The 17975-nt window shown below is 46.8% G+C and overlaps 3 protein-coding genes across 3 annotated transcripts; 1 reads left to right on the top strand and 2 right to left on the bottom strand.

Moving 5' to 3' along the window:
• Nucleotides 1–660: 660 nt before the first annotated feature.
• LOC123136638 (ethylene-responsive transcription factor ERF039) lies at nt 661–1882 on the bottom strand. The gene has a single exon (XM_044556099.1). It carries the CDS (start codon nt 1782–1784, stop codon nt 936–938), a length of 849 nt encoding a protein of 282 aa, XP_044412034.1. The 5' UTR covers nt 1785–1882; the 3' UTR covers nt 661–935.
• A 5539-nt stretch (nt 1883–7421) lies between these two features.
• LOC123052467 (leucine--tRNA ligase, cytoplasmic) lies at nt 7422–13557 on the bottom strand. The gene is made up of 3 exons (XM_044475657.1): nt 13396–13557; nt 8777–12084; nt 7422–8036 (listed from the first exon to the last, which is right to left on the bottom strand). Exon 2 carries the CDS (start codon nt 12078–12080, stop codon nt 8793–8795), a length of 3288 nt encoding a protein of 1095 aa, XP_044331592.1. The 5' UTR covers nt 12081–12084; nt 13396–13557; the 3' UTR covers nt 7422–8036; nt 8777–8792.
• A 128-nt stretch (nt 13558–13685) lies between these two features.
• Nucleotides 13686–17228, top strand: LOC123052472 (8-amino-7-oxononanoate synthase). Its single transcript, XM_044475661.1, has 11 exons — nt 13686–13972; nt 14245–14357; nt 14454–14561; nt 14640–14878; nt 14980–15021; nt 15158–15245; nt 15326–15459; nt 15804–15892; nt 16274–16424; nt 16505–16573; nt 16841–17228. Exons 1-11 carry the CDS (start codon nt 13777–13779, stop codon nt 16989–16991), a joined length of 1380 nt encoding a protein of 459 aa, XP_044331596.1. The 5' UTR covers nt 13686–13776; the 3' UTR covers nt 16992–17228.
• Nucleotides 17229–17975: the final 747 nt, after the last annotated feature.

Below are 17975 nucleotides of genomic sequence, written 5' to 3'. Positions count from 1 at the left end.
CTCCTCTCTCTCTCCCACAAGGAAAAGAAGAAGAAGAATCTCATTCTCTCGTCTTGATCAGCAGCAGCTTTCCAAAGCAGATGGCAAAAGGGAGAAAAAAGCAGGGGAAGCCAGAGGAAGAAGAAGAAGAAGAAGTTGATGATGATGAGATGCTGCACTGGAGCCACATGAGGAGTGCCACCTTTTGTCTGCACCGCCTCTGCTTGCTTGATCATGGGGGAGACCAACACTAGCCAGACAACCTCATATCCACAAATCAACATTTTTAACCCTTTTTTCTGCTGTTTTTGAATAGTAAAAGAGCTTCCTTCTTCTCCCAACTTCACTGAACAAACTAATAAAGTTCAGCATGGTGTTTACGACAGGATCTGAATGCTGATAAAGAAACATGAAATTGCTGGCAGTGGCAAAGCACCTCTTGTTGAGCAACATCACTTGCTGATAAACAAGTGAGGGGTGGAAGTGGAATAGATTAAGTTTTCAAAGTCAGCTTCAGTGGCCTCTTAACTTCGAGCTTCCTGGCATTCTATTCCTTCTTCTCATCTCAGTCTCCATGGCATGACACTCAAATTTATACTCTCTTTTTTTCTGGGGAGACTCAATGCAGTACAACGAGTATTCCAAGCATAACGAATACAGTACAATCACCCAATAATCTGATGGCAAGGTCAAACCACTAGGATTCACACATTACTATGTGGTAATAGTACTGATAATTAACTCTCTCAGGTAACATGTAGTAGTGGTAGTAGCAAACTTTTTTTGCATATGTATATCACTACGTACTCCCTTGTGCTTATTAAACCAGCAAAGTAAAAGAAAAAAGGCAAACTAAAAAAAACGCTAGTAGTAAAAAAAAGAAAGGCAAAGAAGAGATTACACTAGCGATTAAGTACTCCTAGTATATTTGATCATCTAGTCTTCGCAAGCATCTGCTACTCCCAAAGGAGCGGCTCCTCGAGCCGGAGGTCTGCATTGACCTCCTCGACGTCGGGGAGCGGAGCCCACATGGTGGAGAATCCGAATCCGTCCTCGATGTCGATGAGCAGGTCCGGCAGGTCGAACAGCTGCCGCAGCTCCTCCTCCTCCGCCTGCTCAGCGGCGCCGCCGCAGCTCGTAGCCGTGGCGGCAGACTCCGGCGGCGCGGTGGCGCCCGCGCCGGCGTCGTTCTTGACGGTCTCCTCTTGGATGAGGCCCTCTTCCGACTCCGACTGATCCGTGGACAAGGGCGGCGGCGAAGACGTGAACGCGGCGGCCAATGCGGCGGCGGCCTGCACGTCCTTGGGCGCCGGCGAGGCGGCGCGCGGGAGGACGTCGGCGAGCTCCGGGAAGTTGAGGTGCGCGGACCGGGCGCCCTTGATGGCGAGCGCGGCGACGTCGTGCGCGCGCGCGGCCATCTCGGCGGTGGGGAAGGTGCCGAGCCAGATGCGCGACTTCTTGCGTGGCTCGCGGATCTCCGACACCCACTTGCCCCACGCCCGCATCCGCACGCCGCGGTACACCGGGTGCTTCCCGTCGCTGCTACGCTTGCTCTTCTTCGTCGTCGTCGCCGTCGTCGTCGTCTTCCCCTCCTCCGTCTCCTCCTGCCCTCCCTCTCCCTCGTCCAGCTGCCGCTTGCGCGGCGCCGCCTTCACGGCATTGGCGGCGCTCGCCGGCGAGGAGGGACACGACGAGGAGTCCGTGACGGTGGACGAGCACGACATGGACGTGGAGCTGGTCGTATACGACGACGTCGATGACGACGAGGACGACGAGGTTTCTTGGAGCTCCCGAGCAGGCGCCATGGTCGCGTGCAGTGGGTGCACGACGAGGGAAGGAGTATTGGCTTTGCTTGCCGCTCCGCCTTGGACTTGCGGTGGTGTGTGTCTGTTCGTATCTGCAGTGGGGGTTTATATGAGAGAGAGGGAGGTGGGAGAAAAGTTTACTGGTGAAAAAGCTAATTAAGAACGAAAATGTTAACGCCCACACGTGTGGATGTTAGCCAACTCGCCCACACACCTACATCACCGTCCAACGCCTTTTGCACGAATCTTGGCATAAAAAGATTGATTTTATGTGCCACGTAGGACCACTCGTGTGTGTGGCATGTGGGGGAGTTCGCCCACACGCCTGTTTTCTCTCCGCGGCCAACGTTCGCCAGTCGGGGCGTGCGGTGGAACTGCTGTCGCGCCCGCACGCCACGCACCACTCCTATTTCACATCTCTCACGACTGCCATTCACCCACTCTCCCACACCTAAGCTGTCATTTGCCATGTTTTTGAAGGGTACATGGCAACTGCCCTATTTGTGATTGTAAGCAGATGGCAACTCTCTTTTTACCCGTAACATGTTTTTTGCCATGTTTTTTAGTGCTACATGGCAACTGTCCAGTGTTAGTAGGTGGCAACTCCTAAAGATACCACCGTCACCCACATGCCCGTCTCCTCTCCCACACACCAAAAACCATCAGTTGCCATGTGTTTTGCAGGATACATGACAACTGCCCTCCCGTCTCCTCTTCCACACACCAAAAGCCATCAGTTTGCTATGTGTTTTGCAGGATACATGGCAACTGCCCTCCCGTCTCCTCTCCCACACACCAAAAGCCATCAGTTGCCATGTGTTTTGCAGGATACATGGCAACTACCCTAGCATGCTTATAAGCATATAGCAACTCTCTTTTTACCCGAACATGTTATTGTTGCCACGTCTGTTTTGCAACGTTACATGACAACTGTCTAGTGTTAGTAGGTGGCAACTCTTAAAGTTTTCCAAAATCATGATAACTGTAGTTGTCCGATATGGCAACAACTGCAGTTGCCCAAAAATGGCATCCGGCACTTGACCTAAGACGGCAACTGCAGTTGAGCAACCATGGCAACTGTAGTTGTCCGACATGGCAACTGTAGTTCAGCAATATGGCAACTGCAGTTGAGCAACATGGCAACTGAAGAGGGTCCGGATCATGCCAATCGTGGCGGGACGCGTGGTTACTGACACGCGGGGCGTGTGGCTCGCAGGTGGGGAGGGGCGACGGCCGAGACGGGTCGTGCGGGCCGCGTGCTCGCTCACCCGGACGTGCTCGTGCGGGGCGATCGCGCTGCACCGGACGTGCGGGCTGTGGCTGCGCGCGCTCGGACGCGATCGTGTGGGCGGGGTCGTCTCCGTGCCACACAGGACGTGCGGCACAACCATCCGATACACCACGCGTGTGGCAGTTATCGGGGTCCATTAAGAAACCATGGGAGGGCGATATATATGCTTGGTGCCCCCCTGGTCTTGTCCCCACTGTTTTGTTTCCAAGGGCACATGTTCATCATTGGCTTTTTGGTGCCTTGTGGCACTACATGATATACATCATCATTTCACAAAATTGGCACCACAGATTCAACGGTACAAATTTGAGTGGTGGTGGGCTTTGGAGCTAGGACAAGGGAGAATATCAGGTGATGCCACCATTCACATGCATGCTCCTCCCATGCTCCTAATTTACATTTAAATGGTTCACAATTATTTGATTTTTTTTTCGTGTGCATGTCTATAAGACAAGTATCTGCAGCCCTTAAAATTTTCAAACAAAAATTCGTAACATGCATAGAGAAACAAAAAAGGAAATCCAGATGTGAATAGCGTCATGTTTCCACGTTGTTCATGTTTTTGTCTTTTTTGACACTATTCATATTAGAATTTTTCTTTTTTGTTTCTCTATGTGTATTTTGATTTTGGATTTGATTTTTTAAATAGTTGTAGACATCCCTTGTGAACATCCACAACTTTTGTGAATTTTTAAAACATTTAAGTGCGAGTTTCTATAATTAGGAGCACTTGTGCATGCGAATGGTGGTATCACCTGATACCAAGGACAAGTTCTTTTGGTAGATTAAAAAAATAAGCCGCCTCCTCCCCGGCATTTTTCATAAGCCGCCTTTTTTATTTATTAAGACTTTTAAACTAGTTATGGATTAACTGATTTAGAAGTGTCAACAAAATTAGGGGCGGCTTATTTTTGAAGCTTGGAGAGGCGGCTTATTTTTTAAGCCGCCCAAAAGAATGGCCCTTACCCGCTAGCACAATATGCAGGCGGTGCTCATAAATATGATGTCGTGTTTTATTTGTCGGAACGTATGGGGCAAGACCAACTCTAGATCGGAGTCGTCTTTAATTTAGGTACTATGGAGATTTTTGGTTGCCAAAATTGAGATTATCTATAGAAAAAAATAGTTGGAACTTTGTTACATGTGTAGTTAGATTTCCAAACTTTTCAGTACACACTAGATATTCAGTGATACAAATTCAAGTGGTTGTGGATGGTTTTCCCTTTTTTCCAAGGGGCTAGTTCAATATGCAGAAGGGTGCTCATATGTATATTGGACGAGACAACTCTAGCTCTGAGTCGGTGTTAAGTTAGGTAGACTATGGAGATTTTTTTTTCTTTTTCAAAATTAAGATTATATATTAATAAATTAGTTTAATATTTCTTAAATGTTAGCTAAACTTCCAAACTTTCCATTAAACACCTGTTCATCACCCTTTTATATCACCACACATATAACCTACAACTAATAATTGTATCAAGGTTCTGCCAAAGTTATACATTGGCAGTAACATAATATTAGGCAAATAATGTGCAATTATTGTTGGCTAAGGTTTGTGAAAGTTCCTGACGGCCGAGAATCAATAGCACCATTTTAATTATAATTCATGAACCTTCTTGAATCGTTACACAAAAAAGTTGACGTGTTTTTTTTTGCGGGTAGAGTTCATGTCTTGTTGTTCATATACGGTACAGTAGGGTTCATTCTTGAAGAAGTCAAGACATACATGATTTTCCATTGGTGAATTCTATAAGATATTCACATGAGTGCGATCTCGAAAACAACAAAAGAAGTATATCAGATTCTGTAATTTGCAAATTCAGTCTTGTAAAAGAAGCAACGTCGCTCCTTTACAAAAAAGAAACAACATCACGTAGATCTTTTGATGTGCATGGTTGGGTAAATCCGTGTAAAACCTGCACACCATTTTGATGTGCACACCACAGGGGTGGCACATATCAGCATCAAGCCCATTTCATACCAGTGCCACAATGTGATGTGATGTGACGGCCTCATGCAAAAAAAAAAAAACGTTGCAGCACACCATTATCACGCCTATGATGGTTGCATGCATCGTTCTGATGCAAAGGCTGAGGGGTCATCCTTCTTTACAATTTTTTTTATCATGACTATGCTAAATAATAAGTATCCATCTGCCCTTCTTTGTTCGGACGAGATCTAATTGCGTTGAATGACTTCAAATCATTTCCCTCGTCTTATATTTGGACGAACCAGGGTATTTTCTCTCAGTTCACTTCTCACCGAAAAAAAAAGAAGTGAACTGAGTTGAATCCAAAATACAATGGCTGACAGCTTGGGCCCATTTGCCAGAAGAAGCTGGCAGGGACATGCGCAACGCTCTGTTCCTTTCACCACCACCCTGGTGGCTGGTGCCTTGCTGGTGACACAACCAGCCCATCCATCCATTCCATCCCCAAAGGCCAAAGGTAGCATAGCACACTGCACACCACCCTCCCCCTCCCCCCCCACGCCTGTTTGCATGTTTTTACAACTCACCCACGCAGGCCCTGCTGGAGGGAGGAGCCGCACGTTGATGTTGCTGTCCAGTCCGTCGTCCGGTGTGCCCACTGGCCTTGGCTTTAGCTGCCAAAGCAGAGTGGAGACAACCAACGCGGTTGTACCTGCAGCTGCAAGCCAAGCTGTGATGTGAAAATGACTGCCTGCCCATGCATCCAGTGCAGAACCGGAAAAGCAAGGGGCGGGCGCATGGCGGAGCATATTGTACACCATGCTACTGTGTGCCTGTGTGGATCAGTGGATGGATGGCAATACGGCATTGGGATCGGAGCACATGGACGAGGGCGAGGCGATGGTCTCCTGGTCGGGCCCGGGGCTGGCTCTCGGAGCGCCCCTGCACGAGCACGCTCTCCTCTTCTCTGGAAGCAAAACAGGCTTGCCTGCTGTGCTCGGTTTCCTTGGATTTTTGTGGCGGCGAGTGAGTGAGGCGAGCCCCTATAATTGGGCCGGGGTTTCCTTGGATTCCCATATAACTAATCGGTCGGGATTGCGTTCGCGGTTGGCGTCCTGCAAATTGCAGCGCATGTTGGTGCCTGCGTTTACCATGATGCTGCCTTGCTTATTTTGATCCTGTCAGGCTACTGACTCCTTCTAGATCGGCCGGGTCCGGGTGGCATGGCATGGCGCCGTACCATGTGCAGTGATCGTGTCGTGCGTGCGTGCCCCCTTGGCCTTGGCCTTGGGTCTGGGCCTCTCCTAGCTAGGCGTTTACCCGCGGCCACGGTTGCTTCCGCACTTCCCATCATTCCCTGGGACCCCTTTTTAATAAGCTTCTTCCAAAAGCTTTGTTTGATCTTCAGGCCAGGGATTTTACTTACCCGGCCGCGGTCCCCGGCAGAAAAGATATTCTATATGTGTACCGCCACTGTGCGTGCTCGGCCCATGGACTGTGCGTAACATGGCGTGGAACGCGTGGCCGCCGGTGGGTGTGTGTGTGCAGGTGCAGCCCGGCTGGCCGAGCGACAGGCCCCTGTGCGGGATCGATCGGTCGCCGGAGAAGAGATCGTCGGTAGGCCCGGGCGGCGCCGGTGCGTCGTGGTGGGTGGCGGTGCCGCACCCGCGTGCCCCCTGCCCTCTGGCGATCACTCGCCAGGTGGAGGGTGAACCACGAACGGACGCGCCGCGGTGCGGAGCACGGGGTCGCAGCGCGCACAGGGGGCGGGCATGTGCCGGTTGACCATGTGCGTGTGCCCGGCAGCCCCGCGCGCGCCCGCCCTCGCCTCGGCGCCGCTCGCTCCCCATGTGCGCGGCGCACGCCACGCGCTGCGCACCGGCGCCACTGCACCCTGAGGCGAACGAGCCACAGTGGCGTGCACGCTGGCATGGCATGGCATGGCCCGGCGGCACTGGCGGGCGTCTCCCCCGACGGCGACTGATTGGGCTTCGGTCCAGTAGGCTCGCGCCATGCGTGGGGGGCGTGGCCGCCCGAGTCCGCGCTTCTCGGCCGGAGGAGCTGGCACGACGTTTACTTTGATTGATCGACTGACCTGACGCTCCTCTGCTCAGTTCAGTTCACTTCATCCGTCCTCCTGTGTGTGATCAGTGTGGCAAACGGTGCCATAAGGAGCAAGCACCACCACGAGTTTGTCACAACAGGAGCCAACAGATCGATCGATCTACATGATCAATTACACCAGTCTTCTGTAACATACAGTATGGTTTAGTTTGCATCTTCTTCCTCTCCGTTTCCCCCGCTTTTGGTCTCTCACTTGGAGTACAGCGCACTAAAGAAACACATGCATGGAGCACACAACTGATGGCCTCCACTGCATTTGGAAAGGGTAAAGAAACCAAGAATAACAAGAGCATTTTGAGCTGACAGTAACTTGAATGTTTCAACTGTTAATAACAAGTGCAATTCCAAGTTTCAAGCGCCAATTCGCGAGAAGCGCGCTCCAGGGCTTGGAGTTCCATACTCCCTAGTAAAAACTCCAGGGCTTCTGTACTAATACCTTCACAAGCACACAGCAGAGAAGTTGTAAAATGTACACGCCTTGTTCAGAAAAAAGATGTATAGACAAGCAAGCTTAAAAGCTACTTCCTCCGTCCCATAATATAATAGTGTTTTTTGCACTAATTGTACAAGAGCATGGAGCTCAGGAATCGTTCTCACGCATCAACCTATTCCTTTGTAATATTCACACGAGGCAAAAAAGTATGTTCAAGTCTAAACACAGGAAACCTGCCAAATTAACATGTCATGTCAGGCTGCAGGCGGGACTGATCGTGGGCGTCCCACGTGTCAACCTGTGCAAGTATGGTACAATTTCCCAATGGCTGCACTTCCTCAGTTCTTCCGTATGATGAATTCGAAGTCACTCCCATGAATGAACAGCCACGTCAAACAGCATGCCTACCATTTCTGAATCCTTGACCTTCTCGGATCCTCACACCGTCAAGCACGCCAGCTTTCCTTTCCTCACCTATTCATCCAAAGGAAGAAGAACCTCAGCACATTTCATACATGACCTCAAGCAGCATATACCTCATAGGAGTGTCGCAACAGATGAATCCATACACCGCATAACAAACACACAATGTCAAAAGTGATATTTACCTCAGCACTATGAGCCAATTACCCTGCGACGTAAGGCACAACTACAGTAATGCTACTGACCCATCTTCTGCTACAACACTACCAGCATGGAGTGATCTAGTGACCATCTTGAGTAAGCCTGACAACATTTCTGTTGCAGCAGTAACATCAAGTGGCAGAGTTTCTATCTTTAATAAGGCTGACAACGGTGCAGGAGATTCTAGACACAAATCACTCATTTATATACATGATTTCCCAAGCTACATATAGCACACAGGATTGCCACGACAGGTAAAAAGCCCCATACATATCACATACAAGGCATGGTAAATGAACAGAGATTTCAGTGCAGAACTTGTTTTTCCTGAACATTCTAGAACTTGGTTTCAGTGCAGCCAAAAAGCATAGCAGAACTTGTGTACACATGGGTGCATGTAATCTGACTAAACACATTAATCTAGAAGCGAATTGAGCCTTAACAGTAGAGCAAACCATCACAAGGAGGAACCAGTTTCAGACCACAACACTGCAATACAACCTACATTTATTCTCATAATAATTACACCCATGACTAACATGAAATGGCCAAGCTGCAAACATGTAAGGCAAGCTAATAGTATGACTTACATCGATGAAGCTGAGCTTAGTTTTGGGCTTCGAACTCCTGCTTGCTCATGAATATTGCAACTGGCTCCCCAGGGGAAGGCGGGTTGTTGTTCAGCACAGAAACATGCCGTCCAGCTCTGGCACGAGCAGCTCCATCAGATGCCGACAGCACCTCTGCATGCTCAAGGCCCAGCTGCCTTTTGATCAGCTCCAGGTTCTCCTCAAGCACGTTCATTTCACCAAACGGAAGCTTCAAATTCAAAGCCTGGGGACCAATGGTCCTTGCTTCATCTTTCTTGAACCTGATGAAAGGCATGCAGAGCTTCTGGACTTGTGTGAAGCTTGCTTCATGTTCAATGAAGCAATTCTTCAGTGCCTCACTAATGTCCTCGTCAGGAGCAAACAAACGCGTTTGGCTATCATAATTCGATTGAAGCACCCTCAGGCATTGCTCTTTCCATCCGTCATAGTGCTCGTTGACATATATGAGACCGACAGTGAGCTTGTTCTCTGCGGTCCGAGGTGGTGCCGCGCCCTTCTTGTGTTTCTTGGAGCCTGATCCTTGCTTCTGGTGCAGCTTCCTCATCAAAACAATCGAATCCTGTAAATACTTGTTTGCTATTCTAAGAGTAGGATCGGGAGTGTCTGCGATAGGCCATCCAGCCTTTATTGCAAAACCTTCCTTGCTTAGGATATTCTGCCACACATGTTCAGCATAGTGTGGACAAATTGGGGTGATGAGCCTCGTCTGAACTTCCATGAACCGCACCAATAAATCACGATTCATGCCTGCCGCTCCACAAGAGAGCCTGTACTCATCTCTAGCCAATTGTAGGTCATAGAACCCAGACTTCAAGGCATCTCTGAACATAAAAGAACTGTGGCTCTTCTCGGTTTCATTCACAGCAATGTTGATCTCATTGGCAAACACATGGTCAGCATAAGTAGAGGGAGGACCAGATCTCAGAGAAGATTGAGAAGCTATAACCTCTTCCATCCATGCAATTTCTTTTGTAAGCCTCATGATGGCAGATTTTGCAGTTTCAGTGACAAAATTTGCATCATCCATACCATCACCCGCATCAGCAAGGGCAAACCTGGTGGCATCTGAAGAGTACACTTTAATGGCCTGCCCAAGAGTTTGGAAATTCCCTGTTGACTTGGACATTTTCTCAGAGTTAAGCATAAGATGTCCATTGCAGCGGAATCCACGAGGCCAATGATGCTCTGGAAGGATAGCTGTATGAGTGTAAATGCTGAATGTCAGATGGTTCTGGATAAGCTCCTTACCAGATACCCGAATATCCAAGGGATACCAGTACTCATATTCTTGCTTCATTTTGCTCAACAGAGCAGGAGGGATGTCGCTTTTGGGTGCCAGACCATCACAGAAAACATAATCCCATACCTCATCCGTCATTTGCTCTGGCCTAATAGAAGATCTTTCTTTTCCATACATGTCACCATTTTGTAGAAGATGCGCAATCGTGTAATACGCCATGTATAGAGTTGAATCAGAAAGAGATTCTACAAGGAACTGTTCATCAAATGGAAGGCGAGTACCTAGGCCAAAAGAACGTGAACAAGCCCACTTGTTCAGCCAGCCCAATGTATGCTCGAACCCATTACGAGTTTCAGCTGAAAATGTATTCATGTTCTTCAAACATTTGACCGCCTTCTGCTTCCATTCAACCTCACCATAAGTTATGTACCATTGATCTGTGAGAGCAACGACACACTCATCACCAGATCTTGACATAACTTTTTTCTCAGGCTCACTATACAAAACAGCCAAGCCTTCTTCCAAAAGCTTGTTCTTAATCAGTGGCTTTGCTTCTTCAACCTTTCTGCCATTGTACTCCCCTACAACCATCACTCCTTCTGTAAACCCTTTAAGATATGTCATCCTTTTCGCTTCAGCAAGTTTTTCCTTGTCGTATTGGCTCGTAATCTTAAGATCAACACACACCTTCTCAGCTGACTTGTCTCCAAATCCAGGAATGTCGATTATTGGTATAATATCAAATGGAAGAACCCACTCGTCTTTGACTCCAAATTTTGCTCTCAATGCCGGCTTTGTGACTAAAGCTTGCAGTGCCATGAAATCGTCTGGCGAATCACTTGGAACACTAGTCACAATGCCAGTACCTTTATCTGTTAAGATAGTGAGCATGGGAAGCGCATATATGATTTCATTGAAGGAAAGAGGAGACTTTAATGGCAAACCAATCAAATCATTGCCAGAAAGCTCAGCTAGGCAGGTTGGCTTTTCGGGGACCCTGGATAGATTCTGATATGCAAGATTAAGAGCAGACCTTGCTGTCAGAATGAAGACATCGGCATCATTGATCTCAAAAGCCCCGTAAATTCCATTAGGCAGCACCCAACAGTTTGTTTGGCCATACATAGTCTCTGGTCTCAATGTAGCTGCTGCCAAATAAACATTTTTTCCTTCCAAGACCTTCAACTTTGTGGGAAAAGGTGGAATCACCTCCATTTTAATCAGCACATATTCTCGTGGCTGTGCATTTTCACCTGTTGCCCTGTCATGGTCGGCGCAAGGTTGGCCATCCAATGGGGAGTAGATTGTGTACCTCAGGTCCTTGACAACTTTCCCCATTTTCTTGAGCTTTCTCATCTGCCATCGAACAAAAGCATCATAGAAAGGATTCATGTTGGTGGTTATGAATGAACGCCTCCAATCACAACCTAAGCCAAAGTCCTTAAGGTCTTTTACCGCCAACGGAGGGAAGTAGGTCAACCAGTGATAAGGATCTTGAAATTTGGCAATTTGTTCATCTAACAGGCCAAAGCTCTTCATGATCTCCCATTGGAACTTCTGCATGCCAGTCTTTGCAGCAGCCTTAGATTTCTTGCTCTTAAATTTATCTGGGGTAACGACAGCAGCCTGCTCAACTTCTCTATCATCTGCCACTTCAGCACTTGAATTATTCTCTGGTTGAGGAAACACTGGAGGGTTTCCATACTGTTGTATCTCCCTGGCCAGCTTATCAGCTGAGGCCTTGATTGGCATCCCAGTACAGTGGAAAGCAAATGGCAATAGAACATTTGAGCCACGGAGTCTGTGGTATGCAGCACCAAACTCAAGCTTGGACAATGAGAACGCATGTCCCAAATGAAGCAATCCATTCATGTAAGGATACGGAAAGTTGCCGAAGAATTTTTCACCAGGGCCTGGAGATTTATTGCCCGGCTCAGCATGAAAAACTTTGCTATCCTCCCAACACTTATGAGCATCTGACTGGATCTTGAGCAAAAGGTCTCTGCGTGCATAACGCTTGCCTTCTTCAGGATTTGATGACATTTTCCTGATTGTTCAACAAAAAACAGGTATCAGAGGCAAGCTTCTAGATTTCACGTACATTATTCCGGAATAAATTGTAGATATTCAATGTAAAAAATAGCAACAGGGTGCAATCTGCTTTGAATTTCTCAGTTTTCCAACATAAGAAACATAGTAATGCTTAATGAAGTCAATGAGATGAAGCCATTCTGTAACACAGGTACCGGAACCATACGAAAACTCACCAACAGGGGACACTCAAACAATTTTTGACATCTAAATCTAAAATTGAGACAAACTCTGCTGGCTAAACCTTGCATATATACCTAAAGTCCTAAAATTACGAGCAAGCACTATGTAAAAGCAGAATAAAGTCAACGTTTTCATGACTCTATATAAGTAGATGGCACGCAAACTATATATCCACACAGTACAGCAACATGACAAGAACAATAACAACTGGAGCAAAAAAATCATGACGTGACACCAATCAAAGTGAAAAATCTCCAAACATCATTTTCTCGCGAACCAGCTCTTATATTGGTGGGCCGGCAGGCCGCATAACCGAGAGCCTGAACAAGAACACGCAATGTATATAAACTGCCAATTAAAATATTAAAAGCACACAGTCACGTGCAAACTCGTAAACACAAGTATTCATAAGTTCCACATCCTTGACCGTTATGAAATATATGCTGTTCGAATTTCCCCGTCCAAACTTACAGATTTTCAGAAAAATAACAACAGTTCTGAACTACGCAAGCAACAACAAGTAGATAATCCAAAGACAAATTACTGCATACCTAATGACAAAGTGGCAACTGAAAATAGCTAAGAATCATTCTCAAATCCCAAGCTCGTGGCTCGAAGAAAAGCAATCACAGTAGAAAAGACAGGAATCCATCAATGTGTTTGCCAAAATAAAATCAGCCGGTAAGGACAGTCACAGTTCTTCCCATATGAACTAAACAAGCATGCCACAAACATGTTCTATACCAGGTCTACAGAAAGTATCACATAATCATGTAATACCAGGCATGGTATGAACTATTTCGCCTCGATCGTGCTCAACATAAAGGGGCTGAACTGAAACCCTACCACGCGAAAGCGAGAACAACAGCATGCCATCATCAGTTCATCACAAAATCAGGCACGAACACATCGAAAACTAGGCTGAACACCACGCGCGAGCATAACAGACGGATCCGGCATAATTGTGACAGGACGTAGCAGAAACCAAGCATAAACAGAGGCTACTGAAAACAAGCGTGCAGACGAGGGACTTCGTGTCTGAGATGTGGAGAGGAGGAGTCGGGAGCGCGAGAGGGAGTCGCACCTATACACGAGCAACCGCCGCGCAGAACCACCGCCCGCCGGCGAAAGGAGCGCTCGAGTCGCCGGAGTGGAGAGCTGGTGGTGGTGGAGGCGGTCTCTTTTTTTCGAGGGAAAGCTCGAGGCGGCTTGACCGAGACATGACTACCGTTTTTTCAGGGAAACTGAGACACGATGAGCGTCACGGGGCCGAGTACAATACAATCGGTTGTGGGCCTGTGGCCCAATATAGTCTTTAACTCGGGCCGATCCTGGTTGGGCTGACGTTGTTGGTCACGGAAGCGTGGGCCAACCGCTCTGTCATGTGACCCTTCTCCGTGTCCGCGCCTCGTCCTCTCCGTCCCACCACCAGCGAGGAGGGAGCGGCGGCCGCCTGTTCGACGGAATGGCGCAATGGGACGCGCTCGTGGACGCCGCGCTCGGCGAGCTGGCGTCCAGGAGCCTCCTGCGCGCCACGCGCCCCATCTCCCTGGCGCTGCCGCCCGCGCCGCCGGAGACCTTCCCAGGCCCCGGCCCGTGGGACCGCGCCGCCGTCGAGATCCGCCTCGACCGCGCCACCCTCCACCAGTGGCTCGCCGAAGGTCTGCAGCAGGCAGTGTCAATATACCTCCCTTGCTCGCTATAACGCCCTAGACAATTCCGCTTACTATTTTTGGGTGTTATTAATATATACTTGATGCCTTGCTGTGTGACTGTGTCCCTGTTAGCTGTTAGGATATGGTTTGCAAAAAGAAAGAACAACGCTCCAGAGTTTATTTGTGTTTATTTATTTATAGTTTCTGGTTATATTGCACTTTCAAGATTTACTGCTAGTGCTCACTACATGGCTTGTTCATGGGCACGTTTGGTTTAGGTGGCGAGGCCAGTGGCCAGGAAGAGGAGCTGGGTGAGAAGCTCATTCTTTTCTCCGGGAATGACTACATGGGACTCAGCTCACATCCGGCAGTCCGTGAGGCCGCAGCAAAGGTGTGCAAGTTCTGCAATCGTGGCGATTGTTAGGACTGTAGAGTACTCTGAATCGACGAGTCTCTGCTTGAGCTAACGATTGGGTGCGTTTGCTAGGCAGCTCAAGAGTATGGCATGGGCCCTAGAGGCTCCGCATTGATATGTGGGTATACTACTTATCACAAATTGGTGGAGGAATCATTGGCAGAGTTGAAGAAAAAAGAGGTCCAGCGTCGTATTTTTTTAGTTCAAGTAGTCATTATTTCACAAGTTTTGCATCCTCACTTTAGAGTTTTTCTACAGGATTGCCTTCTCTGCCCCACCGGATTTTCTGCCAATATGGCTGTGATGACTGCTCTGGGAAGTATCAGCTCTCTTTTGGCGGTTGGCAGAAAACCTGCAAAGGACGAGAGAATTGCTATTTTTTCAGATGCCCTGAATCATGCTTCAATCATCGATGGGATTCGCCTTATTGAGCGGCAGCAAGAAGCTGTAGTGTTTGTCTACAAGCACTGTGACATGTCCCATCTTGATTTCCTCCTGTATGTTTTTTCACTTTTCAGTCATAATATCATTATTGCATAATATGCCATATGTAATCATGAACTGAGATAGCTACAATACAATACCATTATCCGTGCAGGTCCAGTTGCTCAATAAAAAAGAAAGTTGTTGTCACAGATAGGCAAGTTTTTTCTCAAATTTAATTTCCTCACTTAAAAAGTATATTTATGTTTGTGTGAAGTATAAGTAGAGGCATGCTTGTGTATGCATATTGTCAGAGCACCAAATTCAGATACTCTTTTATTGATACAATGCAGCTTGTTTAGCATGGATGGTGATTTTGCTCCATTACCTGAACTTGTGGAACTACGCAGGAAGTATGGATTTTTATTGGTCATCGATGATGTTAGTAATTTTATCTCCCCTCAGATACAGTTTTGCAGAATTTCTTAGTGATCGATTTTGTTGCGATTTTCCTTGGACAGGCCCATGGAACACTTGTTTGTGGTGATAATGGTGGTGGTGTACCCGAGCTGCTTGAATGTGAGAGTGGAATTGACATAAGTGTTGGCACCTTGAGCAAGGCTGCTGGCTGCCAGGGTGGGTTTGTGGCATGCAGGTAAACAGACACTTATATCAGGTTGTCGTATGAATGCACACACTTTTGTACATTGCGGCACTGATTTTAGTAAAAAAAAAAACGAGATCACATAAAGTGATTTTCAAGGTTCTGGATCATATCATATAAATTAGCTTTGGCAAATTTGCACCACAGTGCCCCATGCTTATAATTCAATGAATAGGATGTTATGCACATTTGCAACACTGTATATTTATGGTACTGGACACTTGACTCTGGAATATCAGCACTCCACACTGCATGGCTTCCCTACACTTTGGACTTACTATGATATCTTGATAGTTTACTGGCTAATAACTAAAAAATTGCAATGTGTTGAGCAGCACCCGATGGAAGAGTTTAATTCAGTCGCGAGGTCGTTCGTTCATTTTTTCAACTGCTTTGCCAGTGCCAGTAGTTGCTTCTGTTCAAGGTAATATTCACAACATACCAACTACTCCCTCCGTCCCATAATATAAGAATGTTTTTGACACTAGTGTAGTGTCAAAAACGTTCTTATATTATGGGACGAAGGGAGTATGTCATAGAACCCTCTAAAATGAATATCGCAAGCTAGCGGTCTGTCATTGTTGTGTTCCATTTATTGGGCTGATGTCCACTATTTTCTCTTACCTTCTTTTCATTAGGAAATGCTTAAAATGATGACTAGTGCTTTCACATTGGTCAGTAAGAATGATAACTGGGTACAAACACTTCAGCTAGCTTAAGAAACTATAGTTATCAGGAACTTGCATTTTTCTGAAAGAGAAACTATCACACTGCTTCAAACATCCGTGCTGTTTTCTCATTTCAGCTGCGCTCCATGTCTCGAGGAAGGAACGATGGCGGAGATTATTGGTCTGGAGGCATGTGCAGTATTTTGCATCCTTGACTAAACTCAATATAACTAGTCCCATAATTTCCATAGTAGTAGGAAGTGAAGAAGCAGCATTGAGGGCTGGCAGGTTATATCTCTTCCTTCCAATTTTATTTAGTGCCAGTCTGGTCATCTTATGTTCCTAATTATTCCATCTTTGAACTGCAGGCATATGCTAAGATCTGGATTTCATGTTACACCAATTCGACCACCCACCGTGCCGCCCAACTCATGCAGGTCCCTCCTCCCTTCTGTTTTTTCGTTTGCAATCCAGTGTCTTGTCATGAACTTCACCAATATAGAACCTGCAACCCTGTGTCCAAGTAACTGGACTAGGACTTTTCGATTAAGGGCATATAGCACAATGTCATAATTAGCAAGATCTGTTGTAGCATGCATGTCTCTGTATCTATGGATTCCTGCTCGATGTTAGTACAGATGATCACCAATGAGACTCTGTTTCAACTGTCGACCAAGATTAACTGGCCATGAATCTCTTGGCAGGCTGCGAATAACTTTGAGTGCTTCTCATTCCTCGGATGACATCAAGAGGCTGGTCGACGCGCTCGCTCCCTGGCTATCTGGCAAACATGCCAAGCAGAGCTTTGTCGAGGGGCATTCTGAGCAGAGCTATGTCGCAGCATCAAAACTGTAAGCAGTGTGAATTGAAGCTTGTAGGCGGTGACACTAGATGTGCTGGATTATGTGGGAGAAAACGCCCACGGAGGAATAAGTCGGTAGATGTCGACGTGATCATCTGTATCCATTTCACATGCCACAAAATGTTTCCATAATTGGTATATATGATCTTATGAGGCATAGTACCCTGAAAGATACTATTGATGTAGACATGGATTTGGGTAGTTTCTATATTGGGAGCTTGAGCCTGTTCTGTGACTGCAAACATCCTTGGTGCCGCCATGTAAGTAGAGGCTACCAAACTGTCTGGTAAACCGTAAACAACGGCCTGTTTGGAATGCAGGAACTTCACATGAAACTGTTCGATTCGCATAACTAGTGGCCTGTTTGGAACACAGAAATATCGTGGGAAATTCCACTCGTTTGGTTCATATGATAGGAATAGGAAACCATAGGAAGAGAAGACATGTATCTCAATTTCTATAGGGAAAGAGATGTTACTTCTCAATTCCTATAGAGAAAGAGATGTCACTTGATTCATACGGTAGGAATTTTTCCATTGGCCTTTGAAATGTGAAGGATTAATTCGTATTCTACACAGGATCAGGAATCCATTCCTACAAAGCAAATGGCTCCAAAGGAATTTTGCCTACAAAATTTCTATCCTTTAGAATTCTTACAAAATTCCTCTAAACCAAAGAAGGCCTGGACTTATTTCATTCGCATGATTGTAAAAACACCGGAATAGGAAGAATACATGACCAGGCTTCCTTTGGTCTGTAGGAATTTTGTGGGAGTTATATAGGATATAATTTTCAAAGGTAAAATTCCTTCGGAGCCCTTTACTTTGTAGAAATGGATTACTATTCTTATGTAGGATAGGAACCAATACTTCGCATTTCAAAGGAAAAAAAACATTACCCTAGACTCAATGACAAAATTCCTATCCTATGCATCGAATGACATCTCTTTCTCCATGAAATTGAAATACATGTCATCT

The sequence above is a fragment of the Triticum aestivum genome, chromosome 1A, assembly GCF_018294505.1.
Source record: "Triticum aestivum cultivar Chinese Spring chromosome 1A, IWGSC CS RefSeq v2.1, whole genome shotgun sequence".
Lineage (NCBI taxonomy): Eukaryota > Viridiplantae > Streptophyta > Magnoliopsida > Poales > Poaceae > Triticum > Triticum aestivum.
This window is presented reverse-complemented; position numbering and strand designations above follow the sequence as displayed.

Coding starts and splice junctions, on each gene's coding strand:
- LOC123136638 (XM_044556099.1), bottom strand. CDS start 1,784: ATGGCGCCTGCTCGGGAGCTCCAAGAAACCTCGTCGTCCTCGTCGTCA.
- LOC123052467 (XM_044475657.1), bottom strand. CDS start 12,080: ATGTCATCAAATCCTGAAGAAGGCAAGCGTTATGCACGCAGAGACCTT.
- LOC123052472 (XM_044475661.1), top strand. CDS start 13,777: ATGGCGCAATGGGACGCGCTCGTGGACGCCGCGCTCGGCGAGCTGGCG. Junction 14,358..14,453: donor TCCGTGAGGCCGCAGCAAAG/GTGTGCAAGTTC, acceptor TGCGTTTGCTAG/GCAGCTCAAGAGTATGGCAT. Junction 16,574..16,840: donor GTGCCGCCCAACTCATGCAG/GTCCCTCCTCCC, acceptor ATCTCTTGGCAG/GCTGCGAATAACTTTGAGTG.